This window comes from Hemibagrus wyckioides, linkage group LG19 (assembly GCF_019097595.1).
Source record: "Hemibagrus wyckioides isolate EC202008001 linkage group LG19, SWU_Hwy_1.0, whole genome shotgun sequence".
NCBI classification, from domain to species: Eukaryota; Metazoa; Chordata; class Actinopteri; order Siluriformes; family Bagridae; genus Hemibagrus; species Hemibagrus wyckioides.
The window spans coordinates 6,302,861-6,325,774 of record NC_080728.1 but is presented as its reverse complement, the minus strand read 5'-3'; the positions used below and the strand labels follow the sequence as shown (position 1 = coordinate 6,325,774).

The window sequence follows — 22,914 nt, the reverse complement described above, 5'->3', positions numbered from 1 at the left end:
TCTCGGCAATTAACAGCAACAATGAGAAACTATGTGCTGGAGTAAATGAACTTAATTTGAGGAGAAAATTGCTTGTCGCTCCCATTGTGCCGTGGCACCGTATCCTCAGTCTCCTCGGCAAAAGCCAACCTCCGTTCGCTTTCCATTGTGTCGCACAACCCACCAATGAATATGCAATTGCTTGACACAGGCTGGAATTAGAGCTAGCAGACTGCTGAATGCAAAAAGTTCTCTTTTTTTTTGCGATGTTGTTATCTGGAACAGAAAGCCATCGTGCATGAGATATCCAAAATAAAACAGGCTTGATTGCTTCTGGCCGAGTTTTTTTTTTTTTAGGGCAAAAAAAATGGGTACTGTATGAGAAGAAATACAACAGTGGATGCAACTGAATGACTAATTCACATCAGCCCTGCTCCTGACTGTAACAAGCTCTAATATATGCTCTGAAAAAGCAGAGAAAGGCTATTTTGATGAGCACTGAGATAAGAAGGCTGCCCTGGAAGTGGGGATGACTGAGGAAGTGTCCACCACTTAGATTTAGGAGGCCAGAGGGACATGCAGAACTGAGCAAATATAATATAAATGATACTACTCCCTTCTGTTATTTTGTGCTTCATTTAAAATCAGCACACACAAACAGCGGACATGTAAGCAATCCATTTACAATCATGAAGTGAGCAGTGTGCCAGCGTCCACAGGAAGTGTATGAAAGGGCTGGCTTTGTATGGTCATGTTTCTTGGTTTGAAAGACAAACACAGACATTACTCATGATCGCTCCCCACAGATTAAAAGAAATATATATATATAGAAAAAAGAGACAAATAATAAAAGCTTCCCCTCTCTCTGCATTTGACCGCTGCATGCTGACCCTTAACGGCCAGATGTGTTTTCTCTTCTGAAAGTTTTCTTGCTAGCAATACAGATTTATTGCATTTGTTTACTATTATGGGTGATCCGAAGTCTATTCCAGCGTGCGAGGCAGGAATACGAGTGTGGACCATTCACACACTCAATTAGTAGGTCAATTTACTGAGATGTTAATCTGCCAAGCAGGAAACTGGAGGATGTGCTCTGAGGTGATAATAACAAACTCAAGATCGAATGAGAGAATTCAGAGCTGTGAGATGACAAAGCTACAATCACTACACACAAACTAACACTAATATATACAGCAGATCGTCTATTATACTGCCCTCAAAGAGATTTTGTGTTCAGTGACTATACAATGCATGTGAGCAGTACTGCAGTCAGATTTGCTCGACATTGTTCTAAAACACTCCTGCTATTATAATAATAACAATAGTGCTATGTGGAAGCTACACAACAACTATACAAGAAAACAAAACAGACCATATTCTCTGGGTGGAAGAGATGAAGTACTCTGTCTGACCCTATCAGTCACTGCAAGGCTAGCCAATCATGGGCATCTGTGACGCATGCAGATGGGGGAGGATAGCCTTCCTGTTGGACTTCTGCCTCCTTGGTGTTGTATGATGAGGGAGAGTGAGCTGGGGAATGGGAATTGGCCATGTTTATATATTAGGGAGAAACATTTGTTGAGGAATACTACACATGTAACGCAATCCTTACTGCTGCTACTGGTTTGCTGCACTATCACAAAATTCTCTTCTGCTAAACTTGCACTCTGTGATGCATTATTAACAAGTCGTTTCCTCTTGCACAACAACGAACCAACGTACCACCAACACATTTTTGTGGAATCTTGAAATCTTCAAACAAGCACTAATCTGAATGACAGGATCCGTTAAGTCATTTTCACATCAAAGCCGGTTCTGACTTTTTCCAGTCCTAACCCCTGCACCTCTTATCCGGGGATGTACACAATCTGGAGAGTCATCATGAGGTTGTGCTTAAACACACATTACTAGGGCAGAGACATGAAAGCGAAAGTGTGCATAGTAGGTAACTGACTGGAAAACATTAAAAATGTTACCTTGATACAATCTGGGCAACATTCAACAGGTCAAGACCAGTCAAGTCGAGTCAAACTTTTATTCATAAAACATAACAGTGGTTGATCCAAAGTGCTTTACAAACCATAATGTAATATCATACAAATATCATAAGACAAAGAATAACAAAAATAAATGTTTTAAATGAAGCTTTATGACCAAATGGTTAAAGACCGTGTGAAAAGGGAGAAATGTTCCAGAGTTTAGGACAAAACAACAGAAAATGGCTTGATCCCGTTTTGTCTTCGTACGAGAAGTGGATAGATAGAAGATGATGATTACAAGATCTTAGCATTCTGGTAGGAGAGGCAGGGTGAAGGAGGTCAATAATGTGCTGTGGAGCAAGACTAGAAAGGGTTTTATATACATAAATAAGTATTTTAAAATCAATAGTGCTCAGAAACCAGTTAGAGCTGCACTGATGTTAAGACTAAAAATAAAATGTTATGTTCGAGGTGAACTTACAGCTTGTAATGCCTTGCCTACAACAGGGGGGAAAATATGGAAGGCGTCTCCTCAACTTGAGATTTCAAGTCATGAACCTGAGGTAGTCTTCTTAACCACCGGTACCTTCCCAGTTTACAGAGTGACGTCAAATCAACATGGCCGCTCTCACTGTAAACAGTGTAAAGTAAACCAATAGCTACTCAGGCCTGTATCCGTAAAAGTACAGTTAACGTAGCCATTGATGACCTTTGTGTGCGCTGTCATAGCAAACAAAACACACCCCTCACATGTTAAATATCCTGAGATGGGAAATGACATCATTACATTACAGTATCTTGCACATTAAAGATTACAAGCTATCACATAAAGCCTTCCTTTCAATGTTTCCTTAAACATGGTTTAGTTCTGAAAAAGTAAGTACATGCTAACATCATTTGGCTGTATCTAAACAAGCACCTAAATGCAACAGTATAATATAGCATTAAAGGGAATCACAGATAGCCAAGTTTCCATTTCAGTAAGCAACATGTAGGAGACGACAACAAAACATTTCAAAAAATTAGATAAGATGAAGAATGATAATATAGCTCCCTGGCTTTTTCTCTTGTGTGGTACAAATTGTTTTGCCCAAATGTAAGGTGGCATCTGTGTGCTGTTGGTTAACCCAGACAGTCTAAATATGATGACGATGTTGATTATAGTGCTTGGGACAGTCTCAGAAGCTGGATGTTTTCTTCAGATCATCTTTATTGATTACTTGTATCTAATTTACAAAACAGCAGCAAAATGCAAATCGAGTTTAACACGGCCCTTAAACTCGCAGGATGGTGCTTTCAGTTCATGTTTAGTCGTTATCAACATATAATCAAATCTAAAAATTATCCAGGATGACGGTGCAATGCAAGCCAAAATATAGGCTCTGTATCCAGGACTACATGAAACAGAAGAAAACATGATGTACAAAACAACAAATAATGTGAGATAAATAAAGTGAAAACAGACAGTGAAGCATGTTGAGAAAGGCCTAAAAGATACCGACTTATCCAGTATTTTCAGAGATGTCAGTGCTTTCCTCTAGTGTATCAAACTCACTCATGATTAGAAATGGTTTCTAGCTTATTTACTCCAGAAAGCTCTCTCTCTCTCTCTTATCTAACAACCCTAGATCTCAGTCATAATCAATGAGAATTTCGCAAACCCATTACCAACATCTTCTAGTGCTCAACGTGATTAGAACCACATTAGACAATTTTATTACTTCGTAAAGGCCATTGTATACGATGACACTAAAGGGAAAGACACAGATCAGATAAAAAAAACCCTTTACATTTCAGAGACAGAGCAAATAAAGAAGGAGAAAAATACTGGAAATGGAGATATTGAGCATGATGCCTACATTTTTGTCACATCTTTTGGATGTTTTCCTCAGATCATCTTCTTCACTGATTACTTTATCTACTTTAAGCACATTGATTACATTTAAATGTAGTCGTTTGGGTAAACTAAAGTGCAGCCTGGAATTCTCATGGAGGAAATGGCATTAGGAGATAATAATAATAAACAGGAATGTGGGGGGAAAATACACAGACATTTCCGAGGTAAAAGCAGAGCACATGAAAATAAAACATGTTTAACTTGTTGAGCCGTGTTTGTTTTAACTCTTTATAAGCCAAAGCTCTTCTCTCAGCCCTGCCTAGAGAGAAAACTAGTGCTATGTTCACAAAGTCTTCCTTTCAGGGTTCATCTTAACCTAGTATAGCAAAACTTCCACACACTGTAGCTGTATCTCACTTCAACACACTGCGAACAATTAGTTAGCACTTTTATCTGAAATCTTTACACCGATCCTGATGCTCCGTCGTGTTAAATAGACTACAAGTAACACACACAAAAGCACAGCTACTTCAGACTGCGTCAAGTGTAGTCTGATCTAAGTGTAGTCTGATCTAAGTGTAGTCTGATCTAAGTGTAGTCTGATCTAAGTGTAGTCTGGTCTAAATGCACTAACCCCTAAAAACGTTGTTTTTTATTTCATCCAAGAAAACAAGTGTGAGAGAAGATAAAAAAGTGATTAGATAGATCAATAGCAAACACCTTTTGCGTGCTGTAAATGCTTCGTGTTTATAATGAGAGCGTAACAGTAAACAACCTAACAAACAAACAAACAAACAAACAAACAAGTAACAGCGCGCGCGCTCACCTTTGAAGTTGAGACACGCAGTCGATCTTCAGGAACAGTGCAGCCAAATCCTGATCTCAGTACAACTTCACATTATCCTTTGAATTCCGTGATCAGAGAAAAAATGTCCTTTTCTTGTCCCTGGAAAATGCCGGGAGGAGAGAAAAACAGCGCTGTGCGACTCTGCAGCTGTAAATCCGTGAAGTCCGAGTCTCTCTCTCTCCCTCTCACACACACTCACACTCGAACTAACTAGCAGTGTAAATAGCTGGGCTTTTCCGTGATCACATGACCTGACTCACAGGTAGACCGATATGATGTTGTTATATGGTGCACCTGGGTAAGAAACTACCGTGCAACAAACAGTTTTCTCTCCAAACTGGTTCGACTGTAGCTGCAGCATCGACCCTGCGAGAAGGAGAACAGGAGGGCAAGAAAACTCCCCTCTCCCCCGAGCACTTCTCTGATAGGCTACAGAGCTGCTTCGTGTCGGACTCCTAACACAAAACAGGGAATGCAAATGAAGTGAGTGAGAAGCAGCGAGTCGACTGAAGGAGGGGGGAAAGTTGTGAATGGTAAAGAGTGAGTGGGCGTGGCTACTCGGACCACTTAATTAGTATTAAACGAAAATGGACGTCGCTCGTTGGAATTCCTACGAGTTTTTTCCAAATAGGAGAGGAGGAAACAGGCTTTCACCTTTCTCTCTCTCTCTCTCTCTCTCTCTCTCTCTCTCACACACACACAGAGTGGCGATGCTTTTTACCGCCTGCTGGAACAAAAGCAATCCTTTGCCTTCCTGCCTTAAGCTCATGATCACTGTTGTTGCGTCGTTTTAATCCACCTATAAAACCCCCCAAGAGGTTTTCTCAAATCTTCCTCAAGTGGGCATGTGTAGGAGAAAACTTAAAGGTGCATTAAACCCTTAAACGTGCTGTGAAATTTGTGGTGATTCTCACTCTGTGTGTGTGTGTGTGTGTGTGTCAGTGTGGGCATTGTTTTTTACTTGATAGCTTGGTGGGGACAGAATGAACTCCCCACAATGAACCCAATATCTCACAGGTTTGACCTTGTGGGCACATTTGCTTGGTCCCTACATGGAAACTAAATTGGGGGAAAGAACCTTTAGGTTCCCAAAAGGTTTGGAATGTAGGTGTAGGCATAGCATTAATTAGGTGTGGTAATGAAAGGTGTGGGTGTGTGTGTGTGTGAGGGAGAGAGAGAGAAACAGCTGAAAGATTTGAATGATTTATGATTATGCTAACATGTCCGAGGGTGAAGGTGTTGTCCTTGTCCCATGGACATGTACAGATGCTCTCTATTATTTCTTTCCCCTCATTTGTTTCTCTCTCTGCTACCAGCACCTCCAACACACACCCGAACATGCACACACACTGTCCTGCTCTGAGCCTATAGACATGAGCACAGAGGAGGTGTTGTGGAGAGCATCATGGGGGAAGGGGGGGGTGAAGAATAATGATGGCTGTCATGGAAAGTGAAATAGGTCTGTGCCTGCACACTTTACATGCTGAGTATTCTATAATTGGAGCCCTTTGTTCGGGTGGAACAGCAATAATTCAGCACTTCTGTCACTCTCAGTGGAGCTGTCACCCTCCTATTCACCAAATAGTGAAAAATGGCTGGATGGAAGAAAACAGCATCATAACAGAATCATAACTAAGTGTTTATTATATGCAGGTGAAATTAATATTGATATCCGGTTTTTACAAAATATTTCTAATCAACCATGGATTAACTGCAAAACTCCATACTAGGAAAAAAAGGAAGGAATGAAGTAAACATGCACGTGAAAAAAAAGACCAGATTTAAATTGTGTAAACGTGTTGCCCTCTACTGTCGAAAAATATAACAACACCTACACTATACAAAGTATATTATCTCTAAATTCTTTGTATATTGTGTACTGACCACATCTGCAGTTGTATTGCTCTTTATTCTGTCTATTTGCTCATGCCTGTTGTGTCCTGAGCTCACAGAGGTGAACCAGATGCACAGTCAAGCACCAGGAAGCGACTGTATATGTTTTGAAGCAGCAGATAAAAGGAAAAGAGGGAGGAGAAGGCTGTGGGAGAGGAAAATAAAAGGCCTATTTTTAGACGTGCATAATGATCCGATTTTCTTTCCCTTCTTTCAGTGGTGAGCTAACTGGTTGCTGTCAACATGAGATATTGCAGAATATCTTTTACCTGTGCAGAAAATCGTTACAGTCCTGCTATATATGAACAAAAACTCTAGACACACAAGGAAAAACTTCAAAACTTGATTTTTTCTGGGGTGTTAAGATATTTTAGGGTGCAGGGACATTACCGTTTCTTCCAGCCTGGAAGTTAATGGTTCCCCAAATTGACAGGACTTTACGGAAAACTCTGTGGATAACAAACTAGCAATTAAGTAAGAGTAGCTTTTCTTTTTTCCTGTTCCAGGCTGAAACGGTTTTTGGTTAGTGGGCCAACAAAATTGGTGGTTTATTCTGAATTTATTCTGTTCAGAAGCCTATAAAGCCGAGGCTTCCCTGTCTGCAGTGAATGGACTCTTTGTCCGAAGCGATCCTGCTGTCCACAAGTATTGGGTCAACGAGGTCAAGGCACATATTCTTTTGTATACTCTCCAGAAAGTTCTATGGCTTTTGATTGTGATGTAATTATATCCTAAAGACATATCCACTAATCAGATACTTAAGAAGAATATGAAAAGCTGTAGCACAAGAGCACAGCAGGATTTCTCTCTCCCTCGGTCTGACACTTTCCACATATCCATGCCTCATCAGTGTCCTGATTTTAAGAGCTAGAAAATGAGAGATGACTGATTAGCGTGCTAATCAGAAAGAAAAAAAGGATGAGATGTTGTGGGGGAAAATTGTATGACCTGTTTAAAGCCTATTAAAACATTTCCAGCAGGTTCTGAATACATTTATTCACTTCTGCTTCTGAGGTTACATTCAGCTGATCAGAATGTAAGGAGTACTCTTTTGGTAAATTATTTTAGTATTGTCCCAGTCTCTCTCTCTCTCTCTCTCTCTCTCTCTCTCACACACACACACACACACACACACTCTCTCACACACACACACACACACATACCCACACTGTTTACCGAATGGATTTTTTAAATTAGCTTTTGTAATCTATTAAATCACAGTATGCTTACTCTCCAGTTATTCCACTGATGGCTGAGTTTTTCAAGCTGGTTGAGACCAAATAATAGATTCTGCAGAGCAGAAAAAATCCAATAAAAACATTATGAATCTTTCATCAGTATGAATATTGTCTTTTAGCCTACCTTTAGGGGCAAAATAAAATGTAATTTCTTCATACTGAACCAATATCAAAAATTTTTTTTAGGCTATTAAGACATGATAGAATATTTATCAAGAATTAAACTCACATAGATTAGCTAATAAAAAGTTTCATTTTTTTCATTACACAGTATTTGCCGGTCACTATATTAGGAATACCATCGCTGTATGGATATCACAAGACGTTGGAAACACTCGTTTGAAATTCCGATCCATGTTTACATGCTTGTGTCACATAATTAGTGCAGTTTGTTTTTTTTTCAGCTGTACATTCAAACTGAGAATCTCCTCTTCTTCCACATCCAAATGTGCTTTACTGGATTTAGATCTGGTGACTGTTGAGGCTAGTAAAGTACTCTGAACTCACTGTCATGTTCATGAATCTAATTAGCTTTGAGCTACACTATATTGCCAAATATTTTGGTACACCCCTCCAAATAGTTGAATTCAGGTGTTGTTTTTCAGGGGTTGGGCTCAGCCCCTTAGTTCCAGTGAAAGGAACTCTTAATGCTTCAGCTTCATACCAAGACATTTTGGACAATTTCAACTCCAACTCTGTGGGAACAGTTTGGGGATGACCCCTTCCTGTTCCAACATGACTGCACACCAGTGCACAAAGCAAGGTCCATAAAGACATGGATGAGTGAGTTTGGTGTAGAGGGACTTGACTGGCCTGCACAGAGTCCTGACCTCAACCTGATAGAACACCTTTGAGATGAATTAGAGTGGAGACTGAGAGCCAGGCCTTCTCGCCCAACATCAGTGCCTGACCTCACAAATGTGCTTCTAGAGAAATGGTCAAAAAATTCCCATAAACACACTCCTAAACCTTGTGGAAAGCCTTCCCAGAAGAGTTGAAGCTGTTATAGCTGCAAAGGGTGGGCCTTACTGCTGCATGTTACATGCTGCTTAAGCAAACTCCACCATGTGACACAGCAAAAATCAATATAAATCAAACCAGGTAACGTTTTTCAAATCTTCAGTGATCCTGTGCCCACTGACTCTCAGACTCCTCTTCTTGACTCACAAGAATAAAGCCTGATGGTCATCTGTGAAAAAGCCCTTGACTTGTGTCTGCATGATTTTATGCACCACAACTTGCTGCCTCATGTTCAGATAATTGTGTTATATGATCGTATAAAATTCAGTTTCCACATACACCTCCTCTCCCAAACCTCTCCTTGAAGGCCTGCTATACAACATAGCTGACCGTAGGCCTGTGTTTGTATTCTAGGAAATGTTAGGGGTATGCTTAGGAGGAGTCTTACATCAACATCCTCTTTGGCCAAGACCTACAGATACTGTAAACAATTTAGGTTCATCATTTGGAAAAAAAAAAAAAAACTTTCTGCTTATCAACCCATTTCTGTATGTATTTCATGTTCCTCTTTTCCTGGAATTCAAGCTGCTTAACTTCAGTAGAAGCTCAAACTCCAGAAGGAACATACTTAAGAGTGGCATAGTGTTGCAGTGGATGCATCCATCTTGATCTTGTGCTACTCTCTATGTACAGTTTTGCACTTTTTCCTTGTGTTATGTGGGGTTTATAGATTATAAACTTATACTCAGTGTATTCTGATGCACAATACATTTCTTTTACAAAATAACAACGTAATATATGTAGTTGTAAGTGATTTACATATATACTTGAACTCTTCAGTGCTTAAATAGTACTACAATCTAATGGCAGGTTTGGGTTTTGTACTTTTTATTTATTATTTTAGCAGATGCCTTTATCTAAAGCCAATTACAGCTGAAAGTTTATACAGATCCAAGCATGTAACTGAGCAGCTAAGGGTTACGGGTTAATGCCCGAGGGATCAGCAGTGGCTTCTGGCAATCCAGGGATTTCTGGTATTTCAGTTTCTAATCTTAAGATCACTAACAGTACAGAGAGCACAAACGTTTTGTGTAACATAAAGACAAAATGAAGAGAACAACAAAACAATTTTAAATCGAAAAGATATTTAGCATGTTAGGTTTCTTTCTTTATCACATAACAAAAATGTGTTCATCACATTAATAGTGTATATTTTTAGGATAGAAGAACATTATAGTGAAAGTCTTTTGAATCGTCTTAGTTGTAGTGTTTATTATATTGATTATGATATTGGTCAAAAAGGCTTGATTGTGCTGCGGCTTTTCTCAAAGTTTGTGCTTTTTGTGTTTTCTCTAGATTCACTAGTCTCCTCCCAGCTCCTAAAAACCTGCCAGTAGATGGATAGATGGCTCTAAATTGCCCTTGGAATCCTGTCCAATGAGTTTTTTTTCCATCTGGTAGTGATCCAGGATAAGCTCTGACTCCACAGTGATACTGATAGTGGTGAAGCCCATTAATGATTGTGAATAAAGGAAACTTCTGGACAGAGTTTTGATCCACTTTGCTCTAACACTTCATATTTCTAGCCACTAGATGTCGCTGCAATCGAGCGTTTGGTTTTCTCACACGTCCTCACAAGAGTAACTTTTCTATTTTGTCCTAATGTAACTCTCCAGGCCAAACTCATGAAGGACTTGATAATGAATTAAGTGTAAGTACGGTGTGTTTAGTCAGAGAACTGCTCAGTAGGATTTTCCAGAACAGGGCCTTGAGAACTGCTGCTCTCTGATCCAGTAGTGCAGTGATTTACAGCTGTTAGGGTGTCTCTATATCTAACCCTGACATTTGTGCTATAATTCTGTTCCATAAAAGTGTTCATAAACTGTTCATCTCATGACAGCTCTGTGATTGTGTGTATGTGTGTGAACGCTAAAACTGTGAAGTCTGTGTTTATCTTCATAAGTCTATGGTGAATGTTGCCACATATGGTACTGATAGGACATTCCTTGCTGTCTAACGAACTTTCATTCCTTCTTGTTTGACAGTATGTCCAAACCTTTTTTTTCCCCACATTAACCCTTATCCATCTTGCCTTTATACCATCATTCTCATTGGCTGCCTCACATTTGTCCTTTGACATATAGTCTTGAGGACTTGTACCCACCAAGAGATCTTAGTTATCATTAATTAAAGTTAAAAATAATGCTATAAATGTTCCCCATTCTCACCTGTTTGGCAAATCAAGGGCCTATGTGGTATAACATCAACTGCAATTATATAATAATTTAATAATAATAACAATAATAATAATAATAATAATAACAATAATAATAATAATTTTTATTTGTTGTATTCATTGCACTAATACAATTAAACAATAATGCATATTAAATAATGAATAATAAATGCAATCATTTTTAATAATACATTTATATGAAAACATAAAAAAGATGTGAAGGACAAATCAAGAAAAGAATAAAAATTATAAAAAAGAAAGTAAATATGAATTAATAATAATAATAATACAACAACAACAACAACAACAACAACAATAATAATAATAATAATAATAATAATAATAATAATAATAATAATAATAATAATTATTATTATTATTATTAATTTATTATTAGTTTTAAAACAATAAAAAATAAACTAATCTAAATTTTCTAATTATATTGGTCAAATGCTTTTTAAAATATGAATATTTTGCACTTGTCTAATTAAGGCTAGTTTGAAGTATTAAGAAATTCAATTTTACATGTTTTGTTGCCAGACACAGCATGGTTTTTAGGCAGGAACTTTTAATAACTTTGCTCTATATATTTTTTATCTATTTTTTTATATATACAGGTTGAATCACTGTAAAAACTGTATAAAAGCGGAAGAAAAAGTGTGTGTGTGTACTGATATAAGTTCATGTATTATACTCAGCGGTGTTACAGAGAGGTCGGACTATTCCAGTGTGAAACAGACATGTTTAGTAGAGTCGAGCAACATCAATTTACACTCGAGACAGAAATGCACTTTTACGTACTCGGGCACTTCACCTGGTTCACAAAGCTTCACAGAGCCACAACAACTCATCAGAGGACTGTTTTGAATGTTTGCTGTCTGGGACATAAATACTACTTGAAACCATTAAATGAAGGTGTGATCATTTATTATACATTTAGAGGAAAGCCAAGTCATCGCTTGGAACAATAGAAATTAAATGTTTCCCGCTTCTTCTGACAAACCCAAACATTTTCCAGCACCTCTTCCATAGCTGTCAAAGAACATTTTGTAAAAGAATCAGTCAGGCATGTCAGAGTAGTGTTATACATTCTCTTAGGTAAGCACTTAGGTAAGGTGACTGGACTCGTGGTGTGTTTTGGCACCTGGAAAGTTTTTTTTTTTTTTTTACAATTTCTCAGTAATGGATATTTTTTAATGTTTAGAAATTAGGTATAGCTAAGATTTCACACACATATTATAAGCTTTTTGAACTTCATAGATTAATACTGTATCCAGTCTGTTGCTATGTACAATTTGTTACTCCATTACATTACTCTCATCAGCGCAAAGGGACCTCTGAGGATGCATTATAAGGCCAAGGATATGTAGACACCAATGTTCACGCTCATATGTGCTTGTTGAACCTTGTTCATTCTATATTTATTCCTTGTGTGTTAGCTGCTATATTGTGCTCCACTCTTCTGGTAAGGTTTTCATTCAGATCATTCAGCTACAAGAGCATTAGTGAGATCAGACACTGATGTTGTAAGAGTGAGGAGGTCTGGGGTTCAGTCTGTGTTCCAGTTCATCCCAAAGGTGTTCAGTGGGGTTGAATCAGAGTCAGAGCTCTGTGCAGGACACTCCAGTTCTTCCACTCCTTAACACCTTAACACACCATGTCTTCAGAGAGCTCAGGGGCTTTGTGCACAGGGGCATTGCCATGCTGGAACAGGTTTAGTTCCAGTGAAGGGGAAAAAATGCTACAGCATACAAACACATTCTAGACAATTTTGTGCTTCAAAGTTTGCTGTAACAGTTTGAGGAAGAACCACATATGGGTGTGATACACAGGGGTCCACAAACATAGTGTATAAAAATCTATATACATCAACAGATCATAAGAAATTGTATAATAATAAAATATAATTATGATAAAATAAATAAAAGGGAAATATGAAAACACGTGATACAATACAAATCCAGTCTTGACTTATGAGTCATAAACATTTAAAAAGGCCTGGATCAGAACAAGATCAGACCCAATTAAATAACATCTGATCTAATGCCAGGAATAATGTAATGCTCCGAGATAAAACTCATCAATTTAACTAATGTGAAAAATGGAATATTGAATCAAAGTGACTGAGGAAACTGATCACACTGCTAAATCTATCCAGGGAAATATGTTTGTTTTCTCAGATAAACTCCTTAACAGCTTATATGTGTTTAATTTCCATGAGCTGAGGATGACGCATATTACACATGTCATCTGATGGGAATCTGGAGTGTTCTCAAAGATTCTGGGTTTGAACCCTGAACCCTGCAGCCCAGTTTGGGCCTGTATGGGTATCACCACAAGCCCCTTTGATGGCTCACACATGCTCTGCTTCCTGTTTCACTGTCTGTGTCTTGGAGTTCAATCTCAAGAGGGGATGTGAATGTCTGCACACACACAAACCCATACGCAGAATCCCAACTGACCTGACGACCCCTTCTCTCCTACAATAAGCACCCTCACTTCCTTTAATCACACACAAACACACATACACACACTTTGTATACACAAAGCTCTACCATATTTCATCTTTAGTGGGAGTCCCTTGGCGATTGGTGAACTTTGACCCGTGTCCCTGTGGACTGATTCCCGCTGTGTGTCTCCCATACTCAGTTTCCATCAGTTCTGTCCTAATTGGTTTTTGCAGTACTCAGTTACTGTGAATTTAAGCACTGATACACTGTGCACATCTTTTAAAACATTTTTGTCTCTAAACATGAAAATAATAATAAAGAACAAAGACTAAAGCAATGAAACTCAGAAGCAAACATTGGGTTGTACTCCTGAAGGCCAAAAACAGGAATCTGAGGCTTTCATAGGCACAAACTCCCCACCATAGCCTTTAACTGACATAGTCTTTGACTGACAGGAGGACAACCCGATGTAGTCTTCTACAATTGTAGCTCATCCACGTCAAGGTTTAATGTTAGATGTTGTTTCACTCACCACAATTTTAAAGAGTGATTAATTGAAAGACTGTATGCCTTGAACCAATCTGGCCATTTTCCTCTGTCCTCTCTCTTTAACAAGGCGTTTCCACCCACAGAACTGCTGCTCATTGATATTTTTCTGCTTTTGTTTTCACACCATTCTGAGTAAACTCCAGAGACTGTAAACACACAGAGGCTGTGTGTGTGAAAATCCCAGGAGATCAACAGTTATCTCAAACCAGCCCATCTGGCACCATCAATAAGGTCACATCGACTGTATGAGTTCAACAAGTGACTTCAAATCAACATCACAGCATGAGCAGAAAAACAAGGAAGAACTTCTGACCTTTAAATGAGCTTGCTGAAGATCAATAAACATACAGACATATTTGCCTGTTTAAACTGAATACTGTATGTCTGAAAAACAATATATAGGTAAAAAAATATAATAATAATAATAATAATAATAATAATAATAATAATAATAAATTATTATAAATTATTATATATTTATTTGGTGATTTTTTAGATGCTTATCAGATTATTAGGACTATTTATCACTGTATAGTATATGATCAAAGCCTGTTCATTAATCCAGTGTCATTTTGTGATTATCACTCCTATATTCAGTGAGTGAGTGAGTGAGTGAGTAGGTAAGCAGGTAAGAGTGTGAGTGAGTGAGTGTGTGAGTGAGTGAGTGAGTGTGTGAGTGAGTGAGTGAGTGAGTGTGTGAGTGAGTGAGTGAGTGTGTGAGTGAGTGAGTGAATGAGTGTGTGTGTGAGTGTGTGAGTGTGTGAGTGAGTGAGTGAGTGAGTGTGTGAGTGAGTGAGTGAGTGAGTGTGTGAGTGAGTGAGTGAGTGTGTGTGTGAGTGAGTGTGTGAGTGTGTGAGTGAGTAGGTAAGGGGGTGAGTGAGTGAGTGAGTGAGTGAGTGTGTGAGTGAGTAGGTAAGTGGGTGAGTGAGTGAGTGAGTGAGTGAGTAGGTAAGTGGGTGAGTGAGTGAGTGAGTGAGTGAGTGAGTGAGTGAGTAGGTAAGTGGGTGAGTGAGTGAGTGAGTGAGTGAGTAGGTAAGTGGGTGAGTGAGTGAGTGAGTGAGTGAGTGAGTGAGTGAGTGAGTGAGTGAGTGTGTGAGTGAGTAGGTAAGGGGGTGAGTGAGTGAGTGAGTGAGTGAGTGAGTGAGTGAGTGAGTGAGTGAGTGAGTGAGTGTATGAGTTTGTAAGCGGGTAAGTGAGTGAGTGAGTGAGTGAGTGTATGAGTTTGTAAGCGGGTAAGTGAGTGAGTGAGTGAGTGAGTGAGTGAGTGTATGAGTTTGTAAGCGGGTAAGTGAGTGAGTGAGTGAGTGAGTGAGTGTATGAGTTTGTAAGCGGGTAAGTGAGTGAGTGAGTGAGTGAGTGTATGAGTTTGTAAGCGGGTAAGCGGGTAAGTGAGTGAGTGAGTGTATGAGTTTGTAAGCGGGTGAGTGAGTGAGTGAGTGAGTGTATGAGTTTGTAAGCGGGTGAGTGAGTGAGTGAGTGAGTGAGTGAGTGTATGAGTTTGTAAGCGGGTAAGTAAGTGACTGAGTGAGTGAGTGTGTGAGAGAGATAGTGAGTGACTGACTGACTGACTGATTGACTGAGAGAGTGAGTGACTGAGATAGTGAATGGGTAAGTAAATAAGTGGGTGAATGAATGAGGAAGTGAGTGGGTGAGTGAGTCAGACACTAGTTCCATGATGTGCTTTATATCTAAAACTAGGAAAAAAAGAGCTATAGGAAATACTGTGGAAGTATAATTCCCAAGTCTGTTATTTGTCAGGGGTCATGATGAGGGCATGGGAGCTCTGAGTTCTCACAGTGGCAGCGTAATAAAGACATGCTAAAATCAGAATAAGTTATTGTTATGCCATCATTAAAAACATCTTCAAATAACTAGACAAACTGCTTTTAATTTGTGTATTAGTGTTAGTTTTATATATTTTAATTGTTTTTTGTTGTCATGCTATATATATATATGGATGAAATTTAACTTACGTATGAAATTTAATTTTTTAGGGTTGTTTAGGACACACCTAGTAATTATTATTATTATTATTATTATTATTATTATTATTATTATTATTATGTTGTTGTTTTCTGTTTATGTACAGGCAGGAGTACAGATTTATAATCTGTTACCATTCAAGCCATCACACAGTTCTGCTATTGCAGAGATGCTAGTAGCAACCACTGTGTAAATTTGGAGTGTAAACAGGGGAATAATTCGCCTTTTCTTCCATTCAATCTTTATTTGAGCAGCATTTAATGAGACGAGCTTGCTCCATTCTTTCACAGTGTATCCTTCATCTCAGCTGTCGCCATAACGCGTCGGAGGACCAGGGGCGAGGAGGGAGGAGGGATGGAGGAGGAGGAGGAGGAGGAGGCGATGTCTTTTATGAAAAGCCTCAAGGGCCAAAAATTCTCCAAACCCCTTTACTGACTCCTTAGAATCTTAGAATCTTACAAGCAATTTGATTTGATATTTGCTTGCATTGTCTTACAGTGTGACATGTATATAAAGTACCAGCATACATAATCATATATAAAATATAACTGAATTATTTATATTTTAATTAAATAATTTACATGCAGAAAGTAGAATGTTTTGAAATTATTTATGTACATACATAGACTGCTCATAAATGAAAGGATACAAACAAACAAACAAAAGTATCTGAAGAAACCATTGAACTACAAGCCACAGCTTGTTGAACAGCTTCAATGTGTCTTAGTAGAGATACAATTCTTTCAAAAGATATTCCCTTTAACCAGAGTTTTGGAGAAAGTGAAGAGCACTGTCCAAAATCTCAATCCAAAATCTGCCAAATTCAATTCAATTCAATTCAATTTATAGTGCTTTTAACAATGGACATTGTCCCAAAGCAGCTTTACAAAAGTTTGTGTTCAGTCAGCTGACATCTGTGAAGGTAAATTATGTCATTTTCATTATTATTCAGTGAGCCTTCATACATTGTGGGTGGGAAATCTGTCATCTTGGAAAAGTCCACTCTAATCCGTATATAATTATAATCCAAACTACACATATCTGCACTTTATTCTTCATATACTCCATGCATTTTCTTTCATGCCATCTATCTTTTACATAATCTATATTATAATTTTTATATTTACCTTTTTCTACTTTTACACAAGTAAATTCTGTTTTAATATCAGCGGACAGCATTTCGCTGTGTCGTGCTGTATATGGTTTTGTTTTAAAACGAAATAAATAGGTGAATGAATGCTTTGTGGACATGTAATTGATCAAAACACTCAGATTGGTTATGATAATCAGTGCACATACATGAAAAAAAAAATTCTAATGAACTGTACTAGCTGTACTAATGTGCGCATGCACGTTATGCCGTTCTGAGCCCAATGGCCATCCATATTGTATTACATTACAGGACAGGGCACACAATCTGCGCCGTTTTGATTTAGAACCGCCACTGGGACACGATTTAGGTGAGTGTTAAGGTGTTATGTATGTAAATGGATTAATTTCTATTAAAATAGGCCACATTTATAATTGGCATACCGAGCCATTCTTGAGATATAAGTCAGATAGCGTGTTTCACATTCATTATAGAGGTTTGGAGCAGCACTGGGGTCAGGATTGCTCATAAATGGGAATTATGGTCAATGTGGTCAGGGTTATAGAGGCAGAGGTATTTAATAAAGGTAGAAGATGTCCAGATCCGTGTCTGTAGGTGTGAGTTGTAATCATGCTCTTCATTTATCCTTATCTAGCTACACAATATCCATCAGTGAGATAAGGCGTCATTGTAACGCAGTGCAATGACACTACACACCTGTGTGTCCACGTGCACATGTTTAAACACACTGTTACCTGAACTAGATTCATTTTCTGTGGGGGTTTTGTTTTGCATGGGGATTGGCAGCAAGGCTAGTTTGTTGGTTTGCTTGCCCAGTACACTTGCTCAGTGTGGAAACCCAATAGGAGGGAGCTTTGTGCGCTATGGTCAGCTGAAGCACGGCGGCTAAAAATAATCCTCGTGCACTATCCTTCTGCGTGCGATTACACACTGCTGTCTCGAGCTCTGGGAATGAAACCCTGTTAATACGACCATCTTTCCAGTAAGTACGCGTGTATTTATTTAGTTATTTATTTATTTATTTATGCTATAGTTTTATCATCCTGTCTGCTCGTTTCTTGTTGAACTTCATTCAACAGCACGCTAAAGCGGCGAGTGAAGGAATTTACTAGAAAAGTGCAAGGATGGAGTTATTTGCTCTTGAGAAAATTCTCACATTTTTATTGTATTTCAGTTGCTTCAGGTCATTACATAATGAATAAACGTTATATGACCCAATGAGAGGTTTTTGGAAATGATGTTGCCCTTCCGTAGTCAAATATTTACCATAAATATATTAATTTAACGTAAACCACTGAAGTGAAGGGCGTGCCTTAATACCACAGACTACTGAGACTTCCATAATGATGCAGAGCTCATAACAATGCCACAAGCAAAGCACAATACTGTGCAGTGTCTGATACTACTACAACTACTGCTAGTACTATGATATACTATTTCTAATACTATTATTGTTGTTACTATTATTATCACTACCACTATTTCGTCCCCATTGTAGGTGTGGTAGATTAGTGGTTAAGGTGTTGGGCTAAAGCTGCCACCTCTGGGGCCCCTGAGCAAGGCCCTTAACCCTCAATTGCTCACTCGTATAAAATGAGATAAATTGTAAGTCGCTTTAGATAAGGGTGTGCAAATGTAAATGAATTCCCATTGCTAGTATTGTTAACTACTATTACTATCTTTCCTTCTACTAGAGTATTACTACAAATGGTCTTATTATAGTTTCAATAATAGTCTATATATGAACATTCTTCTTTTTCCTTTCTTCTTCTATTTTTTTTTCTTCTTCTTCTTCTTATTATTATTAAGAAGGAGCAGAAGAAGAGGAAAACCCATGTTGTGTGAATTCCTGTATCTGTACACATTATATATTGCAAATATTATTTTTATGAGCACAGCTCTCTTATATTAGGTTACTGAATAAAACTCCCCCCCTTGTATGTCCTGGAATTTGTTTCTAATTCAATTGTCCCACGGGGCCATCTTAAATTACAGTATTTACTAATTATAGGTTATGGCATAACACACTGATTTTAACACCAGTGACCAAACACCAAACTGACTGTTTATACTGCAGATTTTTAACTTAAACTGTTGTCATCGTGATTTCAGTCTATCACTGAACATGCACTTAAGGGTGGTCGATTCGAGACATGTATCCCTAATTTGTTAAGTTATTCTAGTCCTATTTTGTCCTTGATTAGAAATGTGAAAGATGTGAAACAACTGAACAAGTTGTGCTGGTGAAGCTCGCATATGAGTAGAGTATTCTAAAATTGTGTTAATTAGGTTTAAAAAACAAATGACGACACCAGCGTGTCTCAGTTTTTTATGACTAGGTTTATATCATGATTTATCTTATAAAAAAGTTATCTTTAAAAAAATCTTGTTCCTATTACCATTAAAAACGATGAACTATTAACTACTAACTAAATGCTGAAATTCTACCGCATATGAGCTACACTATATTGCCAAAAGTTTTGGGATGTCTACCTTTACATGCACACGAATGTAATATGGATTTGACCCACCCCTTTGCAGCTATAACAGCTTCAACTCTTCTGGGAAGACTTTCCACAAGGTTTAGGAGTGTGTTTATGGGAATCTTTGACCATTCCTCAAGAAGTGCATTTGTGAAGTCAACTAATGTTGGATGAGAAGGCCTGGCTCGCAGTCTCCCAAAGGTGTTCTATCAGGTTGAGGTCAGGACTCTGTGCAGACCAGTCAAGTTCCTCCACACCAAACTCACTCATCCATGTCTTTATGGACCTTGCTTTGTGCACTGGTGTGCAGTCATGTTGGAACAGGAAGGGTTCAAACTGTTCCCACAGAGTTGGGAACATGAAATTGTCCAAAATGTCTTGGTATGAAGCTGAAGCATTAAGAGTTCCTTTCACTGGAACTAAGGGGCCAAGCCCAACCCCTGAAGAAAAACGTCTGAATTCAATGATTTGGAGGGGTGTCCCAAAACTTTTGGCAATATAGTGTGCATACTAAAATAATAAACTGGTAAAAAAAAAAACAGAGTAGTTATCATTACATCACTACACAGACATCTGCCAAACAATCTCAAACTGACCACAAATTGGACAGAAAAACGAAGGCACTCTCTTTCGCAGTTGCTGTTAAATTCTCTACAGAAGCTAAATATAAAAACAACAAGGCTTTAAAAGCAAAAGCAGTTCTACATAATGGAAGGACATCTATGCTCTCTGTGTGCATCAATTTCAGTGTGTTGACATGCACAGCATACACAGCCATCCAGCTAGTTCATTTAGCTCAATATTAGTAAGGCTTTCACTAACACTTAGTATTTAGCCAAACACTTTCTGCAGCTGAAACATTTACACCATGTGCCTTGTTGCTTTCAAAGTCACTTAACCTTTGACATCCATGTTAACACTGTACGTTCCTTTTAGTTGCTTTTATTTCATCTTGTTAACTTCAAGAGAGAGAAAGAAATCTTTGTGTGTGTTTATAGCTGCTATAATGTAAGTGATAAGAGGATCTAATTTGTCTCATGGAAATGTTAAAAATGTTAAAATGTGACTTGTTCATTAATAATTTAAATAATATTTTTATAGGAAAACAATCCGCTTCAGCATTAGTGGCATATTCCTACCTTATCATATCCCATTGCGTGGTCTCATATCCCATTGCCTGGTCACTAAATAGCAGGCAGGAGACAAACCTCTCCTTTAACTAATATAATGTATTATAATAGCACAGCACATCATGTGTTATCCCTTCCATAATACCACAGGATTGTATTTTAAACTACAGAAGAGTAGGTAATTATTGTGATAGAAAATATATGGATGTCTGAATCTAGTTGCCTGTTTTTTAATATAATGAAACTTCAGTGATATGTTACATTCTGGCTAATGGCTGACCGTTGTGCATCCTCTCCTTCAGGATCTTTTGCCCAATCAGGCAGCATGGCCTTGTCATTCTGCGGGAACGATCTCAACGACTCCTACAGCGTCAACAAGGGAGTCCTGAATAACGGCTGCTTTGTGGATGCCCTCAACCTTGTTCCACATGTCTTCTTACTCTTCATCACCTTCCCTATCCTCTTCATTGGTATGAAATGTACTCTACATTATTTACTAGGTGACCCTGCATAGGACGCCCAGGTCATAGTATAGAGAGGATTGTTTTCGAAAAAGGTCTTTTCAGCGTTTGCTCAGGCAAATCTACTGTATTAGGTGTGTACAGTAGAGTATATAGAGTGGATTATTTTTTGTAATGGGTTACCATTGATGCACTATTAGTAATACTGCCTCCTAGTCCACATCTGCTATATGTTTTACTGGAGGAAAAATGCATGCCAAACACACAATGCTGCCATTAACTCATCTACTATCATCTACTATAAACAATTTTTATATGAATAATGTGTCAACACAAAAAAACCCTCCCGCTTCCCTAAATCAGCAGGCTTCAGGACAATTTTTCTTGAATGAGTTTATGATTATAATTAGCTTTCTTCAGTGGTGGTTTAGCCTAAAAAGAAAGAAAAATGGTGTCTGTTTCTTTTAAAGCTTTAGGTCTAAGCTTGAGCTTAAATTCATGCATTCTAGACAGAGTTTTTAGTATTTTAGTATATTCAGAGAAGCTTGCGATTTTTTCCTCTGGTTTTCGGCAGATTCGGGTGAAGATATGTCATGTGACAGCATCACGACACACATTTAGCTAAAGCCCTTTGTGATTTGTGTGCAAAAAAATGGAGCACAGCTAGCATAGAAAGTATGTGTCTTCACTGGAAGGAGTTTAAACTAATTTTTTGTGCTTGCATTTTGCCAGTTCAAGTAGTATTCCACAAAAAAGGCACAAAAACTGTGCAAGTTGCATCACAAATTTGGGGAAAAAACGTTCACAAAAATAAAAACTCAAAACACACAAAAAAAGAAATCCTTGAGGTAAAGATTTATTCGAGCTGAAAGGTAACAAAGCAGTGTAATGCACTGATATTTTTCTATATTTGAAACCTGGTTCCCAGGAGATTTAAGTCACACTGTTCATTATTCAACTATGATGATAGTAACAGAAAATGTAGGTCAATATGAGAATGAAGAGAATGAAAAGTCTCCCAGCTCCTGAGCAAGCAACGACTAAAATATTGTATATTACCAAATGTTGCCAGATTTAGCATAATTTGTCACAAGCAAACTGAAGCTGGGGTTGATTAGAATATTATTTTTAAGAAGGGTTCTCGTTCCTAAAATGTTCTAGTGAAACTCGAAACTGTGTTGAGTGAATCCAGGAAGAGAGACAGAAATAGAAATAATGTGTGTGTGTGTGAGAGAGAGAGCAAACATGTCTGTGTGTTATGCATGTCGAATTAAGGCCAAACACTTGAGTAGTTTAACCTACTTTTATATGTGAGGATAAGTGACTTCATCAGCTGCACCACTACTAAATAAATCTATGAAAGAACACTATATGGCTAAATGTTTGTAGATACCTGACTATAACACCAACATGGAAGTCTTCCTCAAACTGTTTCCAAATATCAGGAAGCACAGAATTGTCTACAATGACTAAAATTTCCCTTCACTGGAACTTAAGCTCCCAAATGACGTACTACACACTATGCAATTACATTATACACTACTGTCTACTCGAGTGTTTAGGTTATGGATGTTAGAAGGGTTGCATCATCTTAAACAGAACACTAACGTTTTTACTAAAGTATAATCTGTTTTCATGTCGATGGTAAATGACGTCAAAGGCATGTAATACGACGCCACAAATCTGCAAGCATGGATTGCATGAAGTGTCCAACATTCCACATGTTTCATACAGCTGAATGAGTGCATCCACTGGGTACCTGAAATGCACGTCTCGCA

The 22,914-nt window shown here is 38.2% G+C and overlaps 2 protein-coding genes across 5 annotated transcripts in view; one reads left to right on the top strand and one right to left on the bottom strand.

Annotated features, from left to right (window-relative positions):
- Positions 1–5,121, bottom strand: part of plxnb2a.1 (plexin b2a, tandem duplicate 1) — a 91,999-nt gene extending 86,878 nt beyond the window's left edge. Inside the window, exon 1 of the mRNA XM_058417555.1 lies at positions 4,622–5,121. The gene's annotated coding sequence lies outside the window, so the exon portion shown is untranslated. The remainder of the gene's footprint in view (positions 1–4,621) is intronic.
- A 12,215-nt stretch (positions 5,122–17,336) lies between these two features.
- The window catches only part of abcc9 (ATP-binding cassette, sub-family C (CFTR/MRP), member 9), a 41,175-nt gene continuing 35,597 nt past the window's right edge, over positions 17,337–22,914 (top strand). For 2 of the 4 annotated variants that reach the window (XM_058417559.1, XM_058417556.1), the window contains exons 1-2: positions 17,440–18,044; positions 20,978–21,145. In XM_058417559.1, the coding sequence (XP_058273542.1) occupies positions 21,001–21,145 (145 nt within the window). In that variant the 5' untranslated portion in view covers positions 17,440–18,044; positions 20,978–21,000. Of the gene's footprint in view, positions 17,412–17,439; positions 18,045–20,977; positions 21,146–22,914 lie in introns of those variants that run through there. The other 2 variants (XM_058417557.1, XM_058417558.1) reach the window with 2 other exon arrangements.